Raw genomic sequence first — 20,457 nt, forward strand, 5'->3', positions numbered from 1 at the left:
TTGGTCTCGGAAAAGATAATATCATGAGAGCCCACAGCGTTGTAACAATGATCAGCAACGGCGGAATAATCAGTTTTGCCGTGTTTCAGATCTGACTTGTGCTCGCAGACCCGACCAGCGCCATGACGTTTCGTTTCCCCAATGTAACAATAACCACACATGCAACTCAGTTTATAGACTCCAGGGTATTGCAAGTCAGGAATGACATCTTTCACAGATGGGATTAGATCACGGATTTTATGTACTGTACTGAATCGGACCTGGATCTTACGTTTGCTTAGAATTTTGGAGATCTTTTTGGTCACGCCTGCTATGTATGGCAACGTGATGGTTTTGATCGGAGTTTCAGGTGGTTGTTTCTGTATTGTGGGAGAAACAGCTTGGCGGATAGTACGGTCAGAGTATCCGTTCATCTTGAGGGCCAGATGTGCATGTTTCAATTCACTGGTCAGGTGGTGTTGGTCAGAGATGACATGAACTCTGTGGTATAGTGTTTTGATGAGATAATTATTTTGAGCCGGGTGGTGGTGGGAATCAGGTTTCAAGTAGGAATCTGTATGGGTGGCCTTCCTGTAAACAGAATGTCCCAAGGAGCCATCAGGTCTCCTCTCAAACAGAACATCCAAGAATGGTAGTTTGCCATCTTTCTCCACTTCCATGGTGAATCTGATGGATGGGTGTCTGGAATTGATGTGGTCCAGGAAATGGTTCAAGGCTGGGGGTCCATGTGGCCAAATGACGAAAGTGTCATCCACATATCTCTTCCACAGGGGAAGGATGCAGGGTAGACGTCTGGATGGCGTCTGATTCAAACTTCTCCATGAAAACATTAGCTATCACTGGTGACAAGGGGGAGCCCATAGAGGTACCCTCATTCTGTTTGTAGAAGGTGCCATTCCAGGTAAAGTAAGTGTTGGTGAGGCAATGCCTAGCCAACGCAGGTACATCCGAGTTCAGTCCATGATGGACCAAGTCTTCAATTATTGTTAAGGTGTCAGGCACTGGGACTTTGGTAAACAGAGAGACCACATCAAAACTGACGAGGATATCGCCAGGAGACAGTACCATGTTCTTGATCATAGAAACCAATTGGGTTGAGTTAAGTACTGCTGAAGTGGTCTTGCCAGTGAAGGGAAGCAGAGTATCTGATAGAAAACGGGCTAGCTTGTAGGTAGGAGAGTTGATCGTGGACACTGGGCCGTAGTGGGGTGCTTTCTTTATGGATCTTGGGAAGACCATAGAATCTGGGAAGTCTTGCAGCCGAGGGTTTTAGGGAGGAACGTTTGGTTGGTTCGATTAGGGAAGTCGAACTGGTGATGATCTTGTTGGTTTTTGTCGTTAGGCTGTTAGTGGGATCACTTTTAATTTGGGAGTAACTACCATCATTGAGTAGGTCCTAGATTTTGTTGTTGTATGAGTCTTTATCCATGATAACCGTAGCATTGCCCTTGTCGGCCGAGAGGATGACTATATCATCTCTCTTTTTTAAATTCGCAAGTTCAGAGCGTTCGTTTTTGCTAATGTTGCTAGTGGGTTTCTTAGCATTCTTGAGAATGGTGGCTATTTCATCTATTTTTAACTACACATATTTGTACCATCTTATTTGATATGTACTAATCTATTTTACCGAGTTGTTGACATCCGCAGCGTTTAACAGTGCTGCAAATTTTTGGTTTTGGAAGCCAACACCGGCCGTAATTCTTGCGGAGGTGCAAATAGTAGGTCACCTTGACTGACCTCCATTTTTATATTTATGTGGGTACATTTCTTGATATCAGTCACTTTGCCACCTCCCCCCCCCACCCTCCCAGTCCCTGATTGCCACATTTAGATAAGCTCCTCTCCACTCCCCTCCCCATAACCAGTATATAAGATCTTGTATCTTGGATTTCCCTTCACTTGATACAGTAAATTTGGCTGTGACAGTCCCACCTGAAGACGAAGACTTGTGTTGCCACCGAAACGTCGTGATTTAATTGAGTTATTTTCATTTATTATTAGTATTATTATTTTTTACCTACGTGATTTGACCAAAAAAACCTAAGAGTATGAATCCTACAAACGACTTGATCCGCGTCCATATTTACGATCTAGGTGGGAGCTGCAATTTCTACCTGGCAGATGCATACCTTTCAATTCCTCATCAGTGCCTACCTTATTACAGGCCAATTCAGACCTTATTGGTCACCCCTTTCCCTTATAAATCTCAATGCTCATCCTACAAAGTCGTATCACAATGGAGAAACACAAAAAAATTGCCCGTATTGAAATGACTGTACGTCGTATGGACCTGAAAACTAAATTTTCCTGTACAAGAATACGGAGTAAACCGTATGGGTTGACAGGTATGCAGATGTTGCACGTGTTCTTTTTACTCAGGCGCTCAAACAAAGACAATGATTCTCCACATTTGCCCTTGAAGATTGTTGAGGCAAGCGGTACAAGTTCAACAATGATGCGAAACCTTAACAGCTCACGATGGTTCGGTCCTCCTGGCCAGAACTATATCCTACCATCGTTGCATCTCCAGCGCTGATGTTAAATAATTATAATAATTAAATTGATAAAGAGCGGGTTTTCATCAAGGATCTCGAAGCGCTGTACACTGTAAAAACCGAGACTGGGGTTAATTAATGTTTAGTAAATATATAAGAGTAGCCTATACATAAAAATAAAGACTATGTGTAGTTTGGAATCACATTGAGCTAAATTCAACACATTTCTATTAGTTATTAATTGTATTTTACTCAGTTTTGTTAGAATAAAATCAGCCATCAATAACTAAGTAGAATTTAATTGTATTTTATCAGGAAAGTCAAAAATGCTAAAAATGGATTAATTTTACTAACCGGGAGGTTTTTGAATTTAATAACGTTACACTTCCGCCCAAACTCGAGGCATTTTTTCGCGCCACGTGCATGTCAACCATCTTCTTCCACAGACACGTTTCAGGGACCGCCGTTCTCCCAAAGGTAAGACATGTTTAATTATTTTAGCGAACAATTTTTTAACAAAGGTGTGGTAGCAGTTGAACATTGTTTTACGTTACTGCAAGTTAACAGCATGCCAATTTAACTGGCTGTAACGTATATCAGAATTAACTAGCACAACGTTAGTCATTTGGAAGTCAGTCTGATTCGACTAAAAGCATGAGACTATAATTTTTGTTCCGCACACGAAAAAGTAACGTGCGTGATTAAAACTAGACTATATTCATTCGGATCACAGCGTGTACCGAACCAAAAGTCCTGTACCTGCCGTTACACATCCAGTATATTATATCTTGGTGTTGATGTACGTACAGTATGCTAACGTTAGCTAGCTTGTCACCAGTCAGTTAGCGTCACCTTTACGTTGTGGCTAGCTTGTTGTGTAGTTGCTAGCAAGCTAGATGATGTGAGTGACAAGAAGTTGATGTGCTAAATTTGAGCATGAAAATTTGAATATTAAAAATAATAAGGAATTATCTTGTAAATGTGCTCCTATTGTCCTCATGTGATTAGAGACCTGGTGGCCTTGCATCTGATACATGGACCTTTTTCTGCCTCAGGTTTTTCCTTATGGAATGGAAGTGTAAGATCTGCAAGTCTTTGTCTGCCACAAAAGGAAATCTACTAAAGCATTACAGACTACAGCACGCAACATTTAGTCGTGGGCAATCCCAGCCATGCCTATATAACAGTTGCCCTTGCACATTTAAAACGCAGAGTGAGTGCCCTTCGCACACATTTGTCCAGATACCATTCAGATGAAGAAAGTCTACGGTCAGGAAACATCTCTGCTTTTAAGTGTTTAGTTTGCAATGCTTGTTGTTCTATAGAGAAGGACTACTTTCAGCATATTGGAAATCATCTGAAGAGCCACGAAACTGTCTTTTGTGTATTTGAAGGATGCAGCTTTCAGACAAATATATACAATACATTTCTAAAACACAAAAGCAGAAGACACAAATCCTATTCTTTGAGTGATTTTAAGAAAGACGTGTATGAGAGTCGCCATAATCAGACTGTTGACCATTCTGATTTACCAGAGGCCAGTGATGTTGAGGGCACTAGTTTAGATTGTGATCAGGAAAGTGCATCATACTTAGTTCTTCAAAGAATTGGCATACTTCTGCTGAAGCTAGAAACCATCTATAATGCCTCAGTGAAGTGCATTGATGCCTTGGTTGAAGACATTCAGTTCATTTCATCTTCAGTATTAGTTGCAGTTGTTAGAAACATACTAGATTCAACATTGAAGGCGAATAAATGCATTGTTGACCAGGCCATCGTAACTGAATTGTCAGAGCAGTTGTGCAACTTCCATCCCATTAATACAGAACTTGGAGCAGGTGGTCCACTTGGTTCGGCTTTTAAGAGAAGAAAGTATTTTAAGGTGCATTTCCAGTGTGTTGATAACATTGAATATATTATTGATACTGAAAAGAACAAGACCTTTCAATATGTGCCTATTCTCCAGACTTTGCAGGAAGTCTTGAAGAATAAAGACATTGCAGAAATAATTTTATCCACAAAATCAAATAGTACTGGATATATTAAATAAATTTTTGATGGAAAATCCTTCAAGCAAAATGTATTTTATGCTGGGGAAGAAACAAGACTGTCTATAATCCTTTACGTTGACAACTTTTAGGTGTGATGTGATGTTTTAATCTCTTTTAGCTGTTTGAAAAACATATTGGCCCTTAGGATTTCAATTTGTGCATATAAAAAAGAAATAATATGAAAGTATTTTTACAGATTTTTTTTTAAAACATTGTCGTAATTTAAATGTGCTAACAAGACTAAACCTTGAATCATATCCAAAAAAGGAATCTGTGCCTGTAATGCCCACAAATTATAAATACTTCCAGTATTGTATCCCTATTGTACACATACATGGTTTCTGTCTTTGTTTTGTACTTGTAATATGTTGGATAAACATGTTGAGATAAAATTGCACCAATAAATGTTAACCTGCTGTTCCTTTTCATGATTCTTATCTTTTTCATGGTGATCGGTTGACTTAACGTAAGTGAATTATGGCACCACGAAGGCATGATATTGGGTGGATTAGAAATAGAAAAGTTATGGCAACATGCATTCAATATAAGTATTTTATTTAGTAAATCCAAATCATTTTGATACAGATATTTAGTAAGCTTATATCAATTTCACCCAGATCATTAATACATATTAATCACATTCCACCAGATATTTAGTAAATCTAAATTACCATTGCTCAGATATTTAGTCAATATACATCACTTTTTCTTGTAAAATCTATTTGGATTTACACTATTTTTTTTGTCTATATAACTCATCATTTGGCATCCTATTACTAAATCTAACACATTTTAACTGTTGCTTTTATTACCATGTACTTATTTATTATTATTTTTTTGTAAATTTATTCAATACTTTTTATTCAAAGTTGTAGTGCTTAAAATCTATTCAATTATATTACGTGTCACTTTGTTGCCATAATTTTTTTAAGTAACAATGGGTCACATTTTTTACAGTGTACAGGACACAACAGCAGCACTCGGCATAAAAATAATACAAATATATTTTAAGAATCATTTACTAGATCAACTAAAAATGTAATAAGCAGAAGCTAATAAATAGGTTTACACACCACACCAGGTACTTATTTGAAGCTGAGTCGGCTTTAAATATTTGGAGGGCTCAAGACCTGTTCAGATGTTCACCACTGATGTTATCCATGGCTGGGAATTGAACTTGGGGCAGTAATGTTGTAATACAGTGCTGCTATCCACTTTACCAAATATTATCCACATGCACGCAAACATACAAACTTACCGATTTATCCACGACTTTGCAGTTGTTTTTCTTCAAGTACCAGATGGCAAATAAGTTGAAAAAAATGGCAAACTGGAAATAAATGAATGGAATTATAAACAGTACTTTTCTCAAGATTCACAGTGAGTGGGAAGACAAAGACCCCCCGTATAGCCTTAACAGACTGTTGGGGCAAGTGCTGTTAGCGAGCACAAATGAAGGCCAGAACGGCACACGAGAGGGTGGGTGGCCAGCACCACGCCCAGCCGCGTTTGTCTTCCTAGTGGCGATGTTTTTACGTACCGCACCAGGTACTCATTTGAGGCTGAGTCAACCTAGTAAAGGCCCAGGGCCGGTTCAGATAATTGTCACTGATGTTGGCCGTGAGCGGGAAACGAACTCGGGTCAGTAGGTTCGTAGTGCAGAGCGCTACGGCTCCCCACTCACTGTATATGTGTGTGTGGCAGCAGTATATTGACTACAGGGTACACAGCAAAATAATACTGTATAGAGAATATATATATGATAATGAGCATACGACTTATGGCAGGTTCATGACGAGTGAACTGAAGTTGAAGAACGTTTAAGAAATCTTCACACGTCCTGGAACTACAGCCGAGCACAACTGAAATGCTAAATAAAACATGTAAAATGTTAAGTGAAATTGATATGGCAACAGCCGTAACAACATGGAAATATGTAAGTCACAATATCATTCCGATATTGTAGCATGCTAATAGAGAATGGCAAAGTGACTGATATGAAGAAATGTACCCACATTTAAAAATGGAGGTCAGTCAAGGTGACCTACTATTTGCAAAGTTATTCGGAGGTGTAAGAATATATTTTCCGAAAACTTGATCGGGTCAATGAAGGCCTAAATACTAATGGAGGTCAAATGGCAATCAACTGCAGGATATTTTAGAAGTGCTTAATCACGCGGGGTGCAAAGTTCAAGATATCAAGATACATATGAGCAAAATCAAAGGTCTTATGCGAGAAGTTTGCCAAACCATTGGAGATATTTGTCGAAGGGACAGAACGTGGAAACATTGAAATACATATATATGTATACCGAAAACAATGAACAAATTATACAGACATCAAAACGATAAAACAAAGAGGCAGACAAGAGGAGGCTGTCGTGGTTTTGTGAAGCTGAACTTGACTATGAAAATAACTGTTCGGATGTGCCTAAACTGCGTGCATACATGCACATACCTACACACACAGTGGCGGTGATCTCGTTGATGTTTCAGTGACGGTGACGTCTCGACGATGCCTGTACCAGGCCAATTTACTTTGAGGCCACGTAATTTGTGGAAGGCTCACTGGCTGGATGTAACTCGACAGACCCAGGCGATGTATGGGCTAACTGATTGAGATGACTTATAGAGATGCTACATGTGATCCCCGTTATGCCAACCTGCTGCGTTTTAGCCGCAAGGTGCTCTGCTCACTGATGTAAATCAGAATTAGAATATGTATTCATAGTGGAGGAATCCGGTGAGCTATAAAGCTCTTTTTCACAGATGTCCAGTATAAATGATCGCCGCTTTGCCCTCCATTGTTGTTGGATGGTGACTTTGTTTTCTGCAGCTGTAGACACGGATGATCACCCCACACTCCGTTCCACCCTGTCCAGTCTCGGTATCTCCAGCACACTCCTCTCCTGGCTCCAGTCTCTCTCTCTCTCTCTGCATGCATTTCCTTCTGTTGCTTCCAACCACTCCCCCAGAGGTCTGTCTGTGGACCCTCGCGAGTCTCCCTCTGTATGTCACCTCTGGGAGCTGTCATTTATTCGTTTACCTTTCCCCATCACTTCTTCGCCGACGACACCAGGGCACCACGGTGGCTAGTAGATAGTAACTATCCCTGTCTGGTGTGCAGGAGGGTTGTGTGTTCGATCCCGACCACTGACGTCTGGTATATTTGGAGTTTGCATGTTCGCTCTCCCCGTGGATTTTTCTCCAGGTCCTCCGATTTTTCCCTCCACATTGAGAATCAACGTCACGTTTAACGCATTTAGCTGGTATACATTTTCACGTGATAATAAGCCACTTCGTTGAGCTATCATTTGTGGCTAGGTGGCTTCTAAAAAAAGTTATATAGCTCAGTTGGGCCTTACCTGGTAAGATAAAACAGTTCTAAATAGCTTATTTTATTTTCCCTGACCTATAGTTCAGTTCGATCAGCGAATCTTCACACCCCTTGCGAATTTACAGTATGCGTGTTGCGGAAAGCCACTCACCATGGAGCAAAAGGTGAACGCCGAGCTTAAGTAGAGCAACGTCGGTAAAGGGCTGACCTTCCAACCCTACGGAAGAGGATACCAATGTGTAGACAGAGTTTGAGATAGGTGACTTGGCAGGACGGATGGTAAAAGTTCCACAGATGCAGCTCATGCGTTAGTTGTATGCTGATGTTACATTGAAGCTAAAGCAGCACATGAGGTGGCATGGATGAAACGAAACAGAATTGTCTCTTAAATGACCTCGAAACATGCCATTCACTCCATTCATTTTGCTGGTCAATGGCTGGGGTGAGTATATATAGTTGGTGTTTCAACATATTAAAATCCGTTTTATTGCCTGAAAGGGTAAAACCTATTCTTATTTTTCATACGAAGTATATTTATGTGTTTTTACATTTTAACGTCAAGTCAGTGTGATTTTGTTTGCATTCCTTTTTTTAGTGTGTGAGAGTCCATTTTTGTCAATGTTCGAGCAAGCAACTTTGCACGGGAAGGTCTTTATGCGCGTGCGTGAAAGTGTTTTTGCGTGGGTTTGTGTACGGTTCTCATTTAACGCGGTAATAGATTAGTTCCTGAAAAGTGCCACGATAAGCGAACAACAATTTCCCCATAAATGATGTGATGGTAAAGTTTGGCGACATACAATGTACTACTCCGCATACCACGCAGTAAGATGGCAGGACAATTAACCGAGGGTACGCCACTGTATCACTCTGCGTACTGTATCGCTGTAGCGCTCAGTCACACTGCTCAATAAAGTATTTTGTCACACTGACTGCTCAGAAGCCGTGTTATAAGGGGGCGCGTTCCGCATTATAACAGGGCGCGTTATAATGGTGCGCGTTTCGTGTTATAATGATGCGCGTTCTGCGTTATAATGAAACGCGTTCCGTGTTATAATGGGGACGTTTCACGTTATAACGGTGAGCGTTCCACATCATAACGGCGCCCGTTCCGTATTATAATGTGCGCATTTCTAGGTATAATGGTGCAGTTCTGCGTTCTGCAAAAGTGTTGCCGAATCGAAGAACCACATTACAGGCAGTCCCCGGGTTATGGAGGACCCGAATTACGGAAATCCGACTTTACAGAAATGATCCCATAAATCAGAAATGTTTGCTTTAGTTACGTAAGTGCAAATAGTGCAGTGCGGTGAGTTTGCAGATGAATACCACGGAGCGAAGTGTAACATGGCCTCCCTCAAGGCTCAATACTAGCATGGTCAGTATTTAACAGAATTTACATGTGACATCATCTCGCGCATATATAGATGCAGATCGTGTAGCCGTTGTTCCATAGGGCACAAACCTCGGGGATATTGCCAATACTCTAACAGCTGATCTCACTTTGTCCATAATAGAGCTTTTTGTGGGTTAACGCGCTTAAATATAAATGTGTCGTTAAACCTGCCACCACCCAACACAGCCAATGAGTAAGGTTTGTCAAAAACGTGCCAATTCGTTACTAGTTCAGCACGAACTAAATGTCGTGGATTTACTCTCCAACACACCGGTGTGCTATACTAGTAACGAATTGGCATGTTCTGTTTACGTGACAAACGTTGCTAAATGATTGTGTCAGGTGGTGGCAGGTTCAACGATGAATTCATATTTACGTGATCTAACCAAAAAAAACCTCTATAATGGGTAATAACATTACAAGTATCCCAAAGCAGGACTTAGGGACTTAAGCAATGTCTCTTGCAAATTTTGATTGCAATGACACGTCAATTTAATATATTTTCTTCATCTCAGGTTTCAAGCATCAACTCACGTATTAATAATAATAAAAATGTGTAATGCGCATTCCATCCTCGGATCCTAATGCGCAATGTATCATTTGTGATTCACATACAATGTGTTGCATATGATTGTGCGGTTGATTTATGACAACCCTCCAACCGATTAGTATTCTACACCAACCACAAATTTTAAAACAAAGACTGACAATGCAAATACTGACCTTCCAAAAAGTGGCATTTCATTACTTCCTAGATAGGCAAATTAATTCAAAAAAATTACATTTCAGGAATGGCAGGAATGGGAGCGAGTGGGAGCGGGTAAAAAATTGTGGATTTGTATACTCACTTGGCCAGTCACCAAAATGTTGAAACGGATTCCAAAGGCCTTGACCAGCGTGCGCGTTTGAACATTTGTCTCCATTGACTTCACAGAATATCTGCCGGTAGAAGATTGTGAAGAGATCACGCAAATTGTGAACGGGTGAGGAGGGCGAGCCAGTCGTTGTGGGAGAAACAGAGGGCCGTGATGAAATGTTTGCCGAGTGGTCGCTATCTTGTGTTGAGTTTTTTTAAAGGAAGACGCGGGACTTGCCCTTCAGCTACAGACCAATATCCTTCTTGTCGTCCACTTCAACGCCGATGGAACTTGCCACGCTCAGACCAACCCAACTTGCCTCCCGAACAAACAGGTTGTAGAATCGATCATAGCTGCTGAGTACGGAGCGTTGCCTTCATTCCAACTTCATACAAACTGGTTTCCAGAATACTACTGCTGTTTATTCATATTCTTCAACCTTTGTTTACAAATCGCTTCATGGTTCTGCCCCACCCTGTCTCACTTCTCTTATTTCTTACTCTATCCCATCTAGGCCACTGCGTTCACAATCTCTATTACCCCCCCCCCCCCTTTTCTCAGTCACGTATCTGCTCCTTTTCCCTCTTGGCTTCCCCCTCCCACTGAAATAAACTCCCATTCCCACATTAAACAGGCAACTTCACTCAACAGTTTTCGTTCCTCCCTTAAGACTAATATTTTTTCAATAGCATATCCCTCTACTTCTTTCTGTCCTCATCCTAAAAACCTTAATCACCCCCCCCTTCCCCTTCATAACCTCGCTCCTCCCTTTCTCTATCACCACCCTCCCTAGCTATCCCTTTCCTTCTATGTGAACAATCGTGCAATCACACATCCCCATGTGCTATGACCTCACTCCAAAACATCTAGGGGTTATCACTGACAGAATTACTGGCCTCAAACCTCACATAATCCACATCTTTACAAAGGTCAAGCAAAGAATCGCCCTGCGACAGGCATATGCAGGGCCGACCTGGACCACCTCCGCTGATGTGCTGCGAACGGCTGCCCGAGCACTGATCTACACAGCGGCACCATATCCTGCTCCAGCCTGGCTCGGGAGCTTGTACACTAAACTTCTAGAGGCAGTGGTTCTTCTTGACCTGAGGTGCACGCCGCACCTCCTGGGGGTGCGAGACATGGCCAGATATTTTTTAAGGTCAATAATCGAAACACATATTCAGCATGGGCACGTAAGTACACCGACTTTGTTTAATCAAACCTATGCGTTTATTAACATGATAGTTGTGTTTACGATTGAGAACCAAAGGGGTGCAAGGCTACAGTAAAGGTTAAAAACCACTGCTCTAGATGAACAATTTAATAACGCAATGTGCATCATAACCATAACACTGAAAGCAACAGCAATCGCTTGGCTTCCTGTTCTGGCGAATATTACAAAATATCCGAAGAGACACGCAAACTGCAAAGGAATTTACACATTTCTTCTCAGTGTCAAGCTAACGACTATTCATCCACCAAGCCTTTAACAGTATCGCTCGCCACCGACTCAAGTCCCGATTCTCCTTCTGTCATCGTGCTGTCATCATCCTAGAATCTCACCAGAATCCAGTAAAATGCTGGCAATCGGAGTGGAAAAACGTGGACGTCCAGAATCAACACCACCTCAGTCAAGGCCCAAACATCACACCTCCTGGCTTTGACATTTCTCGAATACACGAGTTTACCATCGATCACGTTAAAACATCATCACACCTCTGTGCACATCTTCTTCATGAATGGAAAATGAAATACAAGCCACAGAGCGATTGTGGCCACGCAACCCAAACTATGGACCATAGAGTAAACAAACCACTGTAGGATGTGCTCCTTCAATGGAGGAATAGCAAAAATACACACAAACTCTCCACTGAAGCCCTTCCATAGCGAGCAGACCTTGGCATTTAGCTCGCGAACATATTTCCATACGCAAGAACAGAATATAGTTCGTCCGATAAACTCAGCCTTCCCTGTGTCGTATTACCTTTGCGAAGTTCATCCACCCCACGTAGATGCCGCTGCTGATTGTTTCTCCGACTTGACATCCGTGGAATACCCCGAGTGCAGCCACTGATCCCCCTCACATCCACTCACTCTTCATCCCCTTTGTCCTCACACGACCTCTCCACTGTGCATTATGTACGCTCTCTATGTGAACCACCAACCCTTGTCTGATGATGATACTGATGATATTGACTATCATCATCAAGTACCTGGGATTTACAGGATAACAGTAGATTGTGTGGTAATATTTATGGTCATAAAGGTGAAGATAACAGTAATAGTTTATAGCTCATTGGATTCCCCCCGTATCAATAAGTATTCTGAGTCTGATTCTGTGGGAGTGTAAGAGTGAACGCACCGGAAGTTGTATCCACGCTTGGTGGTGTAGTTTCTATCGAGGCGATGGAAGGAATATGCAGGGAAACACTCTGCTTCGGATAGCTTGCAGTCCCAGGAGATGACAATGGCAATGATCCCACCCTGCAGGTGAGGTTAAAAACAATGCACTATTAATTTATACCGCGCTTTAGATTCCTGTGAGGAAGCGTGGGTGAACGTTATTTCTTATGACTTAGTATATCTATCTGTAAAAACTCCATTCTTACATATGAGTGAAAAGTCATCATCATCGAGCATTATGAGTCAACTCTCTTGTCCAGCAATGTAACTATTCACCCAGTACTTGATCTTATCACATGGCTCCAACTCCATTTGTGGACATCGTCTTTAGTGCATTCCCTTCTTGGCTGCCACTCCAGTTATTCTCACACACTGACAATTGTCTCTTTAACTAACGTATCCTTTCCAAACCCAATTACCTTCCTTGAAAGCCAAAATCATATTATGAAACTGCTTTAATTTAATCTTAATTTTGGAGCTTTCGTGACTGCAGGAATTATTCTTTGGTTCTTTCGGTAAAGTCACGTATAAAGATAAAATAATAAATTAAATAATAGCATACGACGTTTCGATTGCAACACAAGCAATCATCATCAGGTATATTGAAATAGCGACATAAAATCTAACCAGAAAACTATAGACAGACATATAAGCAGACAGATATCACCAAGATACATAGAGAGAGCAACACAGGTACAGAGAGGGGGTGATCGTCTCTGTGGGGTGGCCTTAAATAGACAGAGGGGGGCGGAGGCAGAGAGAGGGAGGGGTTAGAGAAAAAATTTACATGTCAATGAGTACGAAGAGACGCGTAGTAAAGTACGCAGGCTTGAACATTAGAAGAGAGGGAGAAAGAACACACTAAATTAAATAACCTAGCAAAGTATCGAAATGTTAAGTAAAACTCTGCCTCCGCCCCCCTCTGTCTATTTAAGGCCACCCCACAGAGACGATCACCCCCTCTCTGTACCTGTGTTGCTCTCTCTATGTATCTTGGTGATATCTGTCTGCTTATATGTCTGTCTATAGTTTTCTGGTTAGATTTTATGTCGCTATTTCATTATACCTGATGATGATTGCTTGTGTTGCAATCGAAACGTCGTATGCTATTATTTAATTCATTATTTTATCTTTATACGTGACTTTACCGAAAGAACCATAGAATGCTTTAATTTATTTTATTCATACATTGCTCTTTCTCTCTCGCAGTGTAATTGCAAGCATGCATCTTTCCATTATTTTTTGTCTACTCTTCAGTTTGTTGTCATATCTTCTTCATCAATGTCCATTTGTTTCTGATCCGTATATCATGACAAAATATAGACTAATTGTTTGCTTCAATATTCAGTTTAGTTTTGACGATATTATGCACATTCTGGCTGATTTGGTTAGAGGCATTATGCATAGTAATTGTCATGACAAAAAATACAGAGGCAATGTAGCAATGAATGTGCCTGCACTGCCGCGTGTTGCTCACTATGTAGCCCAACAGCGGTGTTATATTATGTTTTGTATGTTGGTTGGAGCTTTGGGGATCCGATGAGATTGGGGACATTCTAAATTAATTTGTCATCGGCATTCAATACATTTCTCTTTTTACATAAACAAGTGTTGATGAATTATCATCGTTCACCTGGACAGACATGCTCGAGAAGCTGTGCCCTGCCATGGCAGTGATGTCACCGAGGCGGAAGATGGGGCATGAGGGGTCGTCACGAGGGTGGTAACGGCACGAGGATAAGTCTTTGTCCTCCAAGTTGAGAGGGAAGTTTTCGCTGAGGAGTAAACACGAGGAGGCATGAATTGACGCGCAGAACCTCAATTTACCTACTATCTTATCATCCATTTATAAAGCACCTTAAACAAGGCACTGTACATTGAACTAACCATGGTACAAGATGGTTGGCGAGATGAAACAAGATGAGTAGATGGACTATATGTGTCAAACGAGGTGGTGGTGACAATGCGTGGAATAAATGAAGTTGAAAATGAGACGAGTGGATTGATGGTGGGTGACCTTGGGGAGTTGGGGGCATTGCTGAAATAAACTTCACATAATTTATTTGGATCGTATTGTGCATAAAACCTATTTCAAAGTAACCTAGGATGTTCTTGATTTTGTTAGATTATCCTTATAATGCATTATCTTAATATTGCACCTTACACTAGTGTACAATACATTCTGAAATCCCACCATTTAAGAAGTACAATTGAAGAGACCACAACCAATGAATGGAGTCTCCGGTATTTAAGCCCTCTCCTGCTGCTGCCAAATGTCGAGCTACACTCCACTCAGTGAAGTTGAGACTGTTGAACGTGAGATCCCGTCGGCAATAAGTCAACAAACGTATTATGTGTGATCGACACGATGACATGTTTATATTACTGTGACATCGTATACTGTACTGAAGAAGCTTGACTCAATTTATCACTCGGCCTTAAGATTTGCATTGAACTGCCCACATAGGACCCACCACTTGGATCTCTACATTGGGTTAAACTTAACATCTCTTAATTTCGACGGCTTGTGCATCAGATCTTATTTATTCACGATGTACTTACAAAAAAATCCGCAGACTACCTGCTGGATCTCCTCTCTGTTTCGAAGAACAAATGTGACCTAAGGTGTTCGCTCATTTACCAGCTTCACATTCTTTATTGCCGTACAAATACTGGAGGAAGGGCCTTGCTATTGATGCCCCCAGGGGTCTGGAATTCTATTGCCAATAAACTGCAACTTGAATCACTACCTATGAGATTTTCACTCAAAACTGCTCTAGAGGAGTTGTACACCTCTAGCTGCCACTGCTATTCAGTGGCCTAAAATCAAATGTTTCGCTCTGGATGACTGCTGCAAAGTATGATCTTGTGTTTTGATTTAGTGTGCTGATCTTTAAAGGTGCATTGACTTTTTTATACTCCTACTGATGCTCCTGCTGTTGTGGAGTGACTCATGCAGCCAGCTATGGCTACAGGGTTTCGTAGTACTGTACATGTTGTTTATGTCGTTTATTGTGAAATTTCGGTCACAGTTTCTATGATCACTGTTACATTGCTTTTATGGCTTTATTTTGGTGATTTCAAAAGTTTATTGGTTTGGCTATGTTTGTTTATTGTAGTACGGAGTTAAACTGATGGCTTTAATCTTAGTTGTCTTGTGGTTGTTGTTGTTTGACTTGCATCCCACTGGGATTTTTGCACACAGCCTTGGTGTATGGTGTTTTTTCTGGAAGATTTTTCAGTTTTTTCCTGGATTTTTCTGTTTGATGTTTAAGATGTTTTATTGTTCATGTTTTTTGTTTTTTGTTTGTTGCGGTTGCACCCGATTCAAGAGCCGAATGACTCACAGGGCTATACCAAATAAATGAATTAAAATGAAACTGAAACTTCTCACATAAATGTGGCTCTCCATCGTCATTGGGTTCCACCAAGCTATGTCTGTCTTGCTCAACACGCCGTGTCCGACCAACGCCACAAGGAGGACCAACAGCCATGGCGGAGTTTCAGCCATTATATATATGATCATTTGGACATTTATAGCAGCAAAATTATCTAAATAGCCCAAATGCATATTTATAAATGTGGAGTGGAAGCCCATAGGATATGTTGTGTGGACGTGAGTAATATCCGACGAAAGGCGTGATCTCGACCACCCATACGGTCTCACGGAATTTATGTCAGCTTACGCAATTTGTTGAATAGTTTTTGGAGTTTGGTACTCAGCCCCTTGGTAAATATCTCCCAGATCCTGTTCTCATGAGGGGTAGACATTTGGAGATATTAGAGGCTGTGAGTTCAGGGCTGTCGTGGGCTCACCTCCCCTCAATCAGCCATGGCGGAGTTGCAGCCATTATATATATCACTATGTAACATAATTTTTGTTCCTGGGCACTAAGCGCTATTTTTAATTGCTTATGCCTAAAAAGTATAGAAAATGGCTATTATTCCCCACAAACTTTGCTTTTGTGACCAGGACTTTATGTGAACGAAAGATACAAATGCATACGTTTTCTCATTGAAAATAGGTAAATTTCAAAATATCATTCTCCTGGTCACAAAAGCAAAGTTTGTGGGGAATAATATCCATGTTCTGTACTGTTGAGGAATAAGCAATGAGGAAATAACACTTACTACCCAGGAACATTATTTTTTTACATAGCGAATTATCAAAGACCCACTCACAAACAAGTTCGTCCCCCTACCTACAAGGCCGACTAAATTAAAATCCATCTGTTTTTCCACCACCATACAGGTACTAGTACTGTACCAGCTGGCTTCAGTGGTCGTCACTGATGCTTTCGGTTCAGAATTGACCGTGTACCTGGAAGTTCTGTCACTTTACAATTACCACATTGTCATCAGTGTTGACTTCAATATCCATTCGAAAAGATTGTATGACAGTGATGCAACAGGTCTACAAGGCATTCTCATCAGCTTTTGACTCCATTCAACATGTGCTACTGATCTGAACACATAACGATGGTGAGACACTTCACCTCGTTATCACAACATCAGATCAGACCCTTGATTTAGTAAGAGTCGAGCCACCAGATGTCATCTCTGACCATGGTGTGGTCAGCTGGCCCTAAACCTCTACACCAATAGCCTCCAATTGCACTGAACAGTGAAGTGAAAGGCTAGAGCAAGCTGGATTCCTTCAGTAAAAATTAAGAGTCTGAATTTGATTCTGGATTGGGACAAGTTTCGGACTTCTTTTTTCAATGCTGAGTTATGCAGCATTTACCACTGGTCAGATTTTGCCAATGGAAATTTTGACATGTATTATCATGTTCTACAGTGTCAGGCAGAACAGTTTGCCCCAATTAGAAGAGTCACCATCTGCAACCAGCAGCTTCCACCGTGAATGGACCAAGAGTTATCGGAAACATCGTTGCTTGGATTGAGTGTGATTTTTTTGTGACATTGGATCTACCAATAGAAGGAGAGGGCCTTCTCACTCAGCAGGCAGGAAACCCAATGAATAATTGAGATTGGTAAATTGCCAAATATATATATATATTAGTCTCAGTGAATCAAAAGCCTTAAGGGAGTTGAGAGCAAATAAATATATCAAAATTCCTCCTGCTGATAATTGCTAATCAACTGCCGTGATGCCTTGTGAGGATTATGATAATAAAATGAGATATTTACTGGATGAAGGTACCTACCTTGAAATCAAACGAGACCCAACCAATGCCTTGGAATGTAAGACTATTGCAATAATTCCCAAGTTATAAATTCCCAAGGAAGAGCAATACCTGATCAAACCAAGGGCGTAAGAGCCACCAATACTTTATGGGCTGCAAATGTTCACAAACCTGATGTCCCATTAAGACCCAGAGTTAGTACAATAGGCTCTGCCACATGCAAATTAGCACAATACTTAACAAAACAAATACATCCATTCATCGGCAGTTTCCTATTCATTCATTAAAAACTCAAAACTTCTTGTAAATATCTTTCTTATATATAAAAGTCTCCGTGCGCTCGCGCTTGCGTGGGATTTGGCTCTCGGACGGTGGGGTTGAAGACCGAAATTATTTGCCAGCCGGCACGCCCTAAGCCCCGTGGTGGGAATAGGCTATTCCGTTTTCCCATCCGTAAACTTTAAAGTAGTTTAATTAACACATTTGTGCCGTTTCTATTATTCATTATTTACTTATTGCACGACATCGACCATACCAAGTGACGCCAATTGCGTGGGGGGGGGGGGGGCAGACCCTGCCAAGTCATGCACGTTCGCTCCAGCTCACGGGGGACATTTTCTTTTACGCGTTTTACATCCAACACATACACACATCACGCTGCGGATATTTATTCACAGTGCCATGTCGTCTTCGCACCCCCCCCCCCCCCCCAACACGATGCATCCAGTTTATTCTACAGACTCCGTAGATAATAATATTTTACTGCTTACATAGCATTTTTCTTGCACGGGCAGGGGATGCTGGGGAGGGGGGGATAGCGGCCCAGCCCCTAGCCTGGCAACCTGCCAACTCCGCCGCCTCGCCAATGTAGGCCAGGACGGGGGCTACACATGGCACAAGGCCTCAACACGCCTATGGTAAGTACAAAGTTCCTTGCTTCTTACGCTAACAACTCAAGTCCATTGTTTACTATTGTTAAACACATTAGTTGACAAACATTACAATAATAATGTTTGTGTGCAGATAAAAACTCAGCTTCATTGTTCAACATTATGAAACAAGTTCACAGATGTTACAACAATTATGTTTTTGTGAAGATAACAACTCAGTTTCATTGTTTACCATTATGAAACAAGTTGACATGTTACAATAATTATGTTTGTGTACACAAAACTCTTTTTGGATATTTCAGTTGCTCAATTTACCCTTTTTTTGCTGCGTTTTTATAACGCTGCCACGGTCTACTGCCAGTCTGTGATTTCTGCTTATTTCTTATATGCATTTCTATTGTTTACATCGCTCACGTCACGCTATTTACTCATACGTAGTACTGCGATACTGATAGCTGTGCCATCACCGGGGATTGCTGTGCCCGTCGATGTGTGTGTGTGAGTCCATGTGTGTGTCTTTGAGTCCATATGTGTGTGTGTGTAGAGCCATGCGTGTCTTTAACTTCATGTGGGTGTCTTTTTCGAACGGACAACGTCAAAGTGTTTATGTGTGTGTGTTAGTCCATGTGTGTGTGTCAGTCGATCTGTGTGCATGTACGTCGATGTGTATGTCAGTCCATATGTGTGTGTGTTAGTCCACGTGTGTGTAAGCCTATACATGTGTGTGTCACTCGATGTGTGTGTGTAAGTCAATGCGTCTGTGTGTGAGTCCATATGTGTGTTCATCCATGTCTGTGTATCTTAAGTAGATATCTGTGTGTCACAGTCCATATGTGTATGTGTGTGTAGGGCTATGTGTGTGTCAGTCTATGTCTGTGTAAGTTCATGTGTGTGTGTCTAAGTCCATATGTGTGCGTGTAAGTACATGTGTGTTTACGTCAATGTGTGTTTTAGTCCACGTATTGCTGTGTGTGAGTCGGTGTGTGTGTGTGAGTCGCTGAATGTATGTACGTCCATATATGTGCGTGCAACTCCATGTGTGTATATCTCAAGTGGATGTCTGTGTGACAGTCCACATGTGTATGTGTGTGTACGGCAAAATGTGTGTCACTCTATGTATGTGTGTTGGTCGCTGTATGTGTGTACGTCGATATGTGTGTGTAACTCCATGTGTGCGTATCTCAAGTGCATGTCTATGTGTGTGTGAGTCCATATGTGTGTGTGTCTCAGTCCATGTGCGTGTGTGTTGGTCGCTGTGTGTGCATGTCTCCATGTTAGTCAGTGTAACTCAATTTCTTTGCGTGTCTGTAGGTCCATGTGTGCATCTTAGTCCATGCGTGTGCTATATTGACCTACACAAGGCCTATGATACCATCAGTAGGCCTGGCCTCTGGGTTGCTCTTCGTGCTTTCCGAGTCCCGAACCCACTCATCACCATCCTTAAGGACCTTCATGATGGTGAGCGGCCCTGCATCTTAACTACGTGGCCGTGAGTCAGAGCCATTCCCTTTACACCTTGGGGTGCAACAGGGATGTCCTCTGGCTCCCACATTGGACCACGTAGTTCGTCGAGCCTTCAATGCCTGTACCGGAAGAATTCCCATCTGCTACAGATACAATGGGAGGCTGATCGATGCCCGGGTGCAGTCAAGGGATGGCTCCCTATTGCTCAACCACGTTATGTATGCCGATGATCTGCTAATGGCTGCGCACTCGGAGGAGGAGTTCAAGGTGCTACTGCTGAACCTGGAGCTTGCCACCAACAGGTGGGGCCTTACCATCAGCCCAACCAAAGCTAAGCACCTGCCTGGCTATTTTGTACCAACGGACACTCCACTCCCACAACTCCCAATTGGTGATGGGGCAGTTGTGGAGACAGTGGAG

The 20,457-nt window shown here is 41.7% G+C and overlaps 1 protein-coding gene across 3 annotated transcripts in view; it reads right to left on the minus strand.

Moving 5' to 3' along the window:
- LOC144737965 (P2X purinoceptor 4-like) overlaps window positions 1–20,457 on the minus strand; it is a 135,515-nt gene that overhangs the window by 9,317 nt on the left and 105,741 nt on the right. For all 3 annotated transcript variants that reach the window (XM_078620880.1, XM_078620881.1, XM_078620879.1), the window contains 5 exons: window positions 14,170–14,311; window positions 12,496–12,617; window positions 10,125–10,215; window positions 8,035–8,100; window positions 5,805–5,876 (listed from right to left, as the gene is read on the minus strand). In XM_078620880.1, the coding sequence (XP_078477006.1) occupies window positions 5,805–5,876; window positions 8,035–8,100; window positions 10,125–10,215; window positions 12,496–12,617; window positions 14,170–14,311 (493 nt within the window). The remainder of the gene's footprint in view (window positions 1–5,804; window positions 5,877–8,034; window positions 8,101–10,124; window positions 10,216–12,495; window positions 12,618–14,169; window positions 14,312–20,457) is intronic.

Source organism: Lampetra planeri, chromosome 76 (genome assembly GCF_965212315.1).
Source record: "Lampetra planeri chromosome 76, kcLamPlan1.2.h2, whole genome shotgun sequence".
NCBI classification, from domain to species: Eukaryota; Metazoa; Chordata; class Hyperoartia; order Petromyzontiformes; family Petromyzontidae; genus Lampetra; species Lampetra planeri.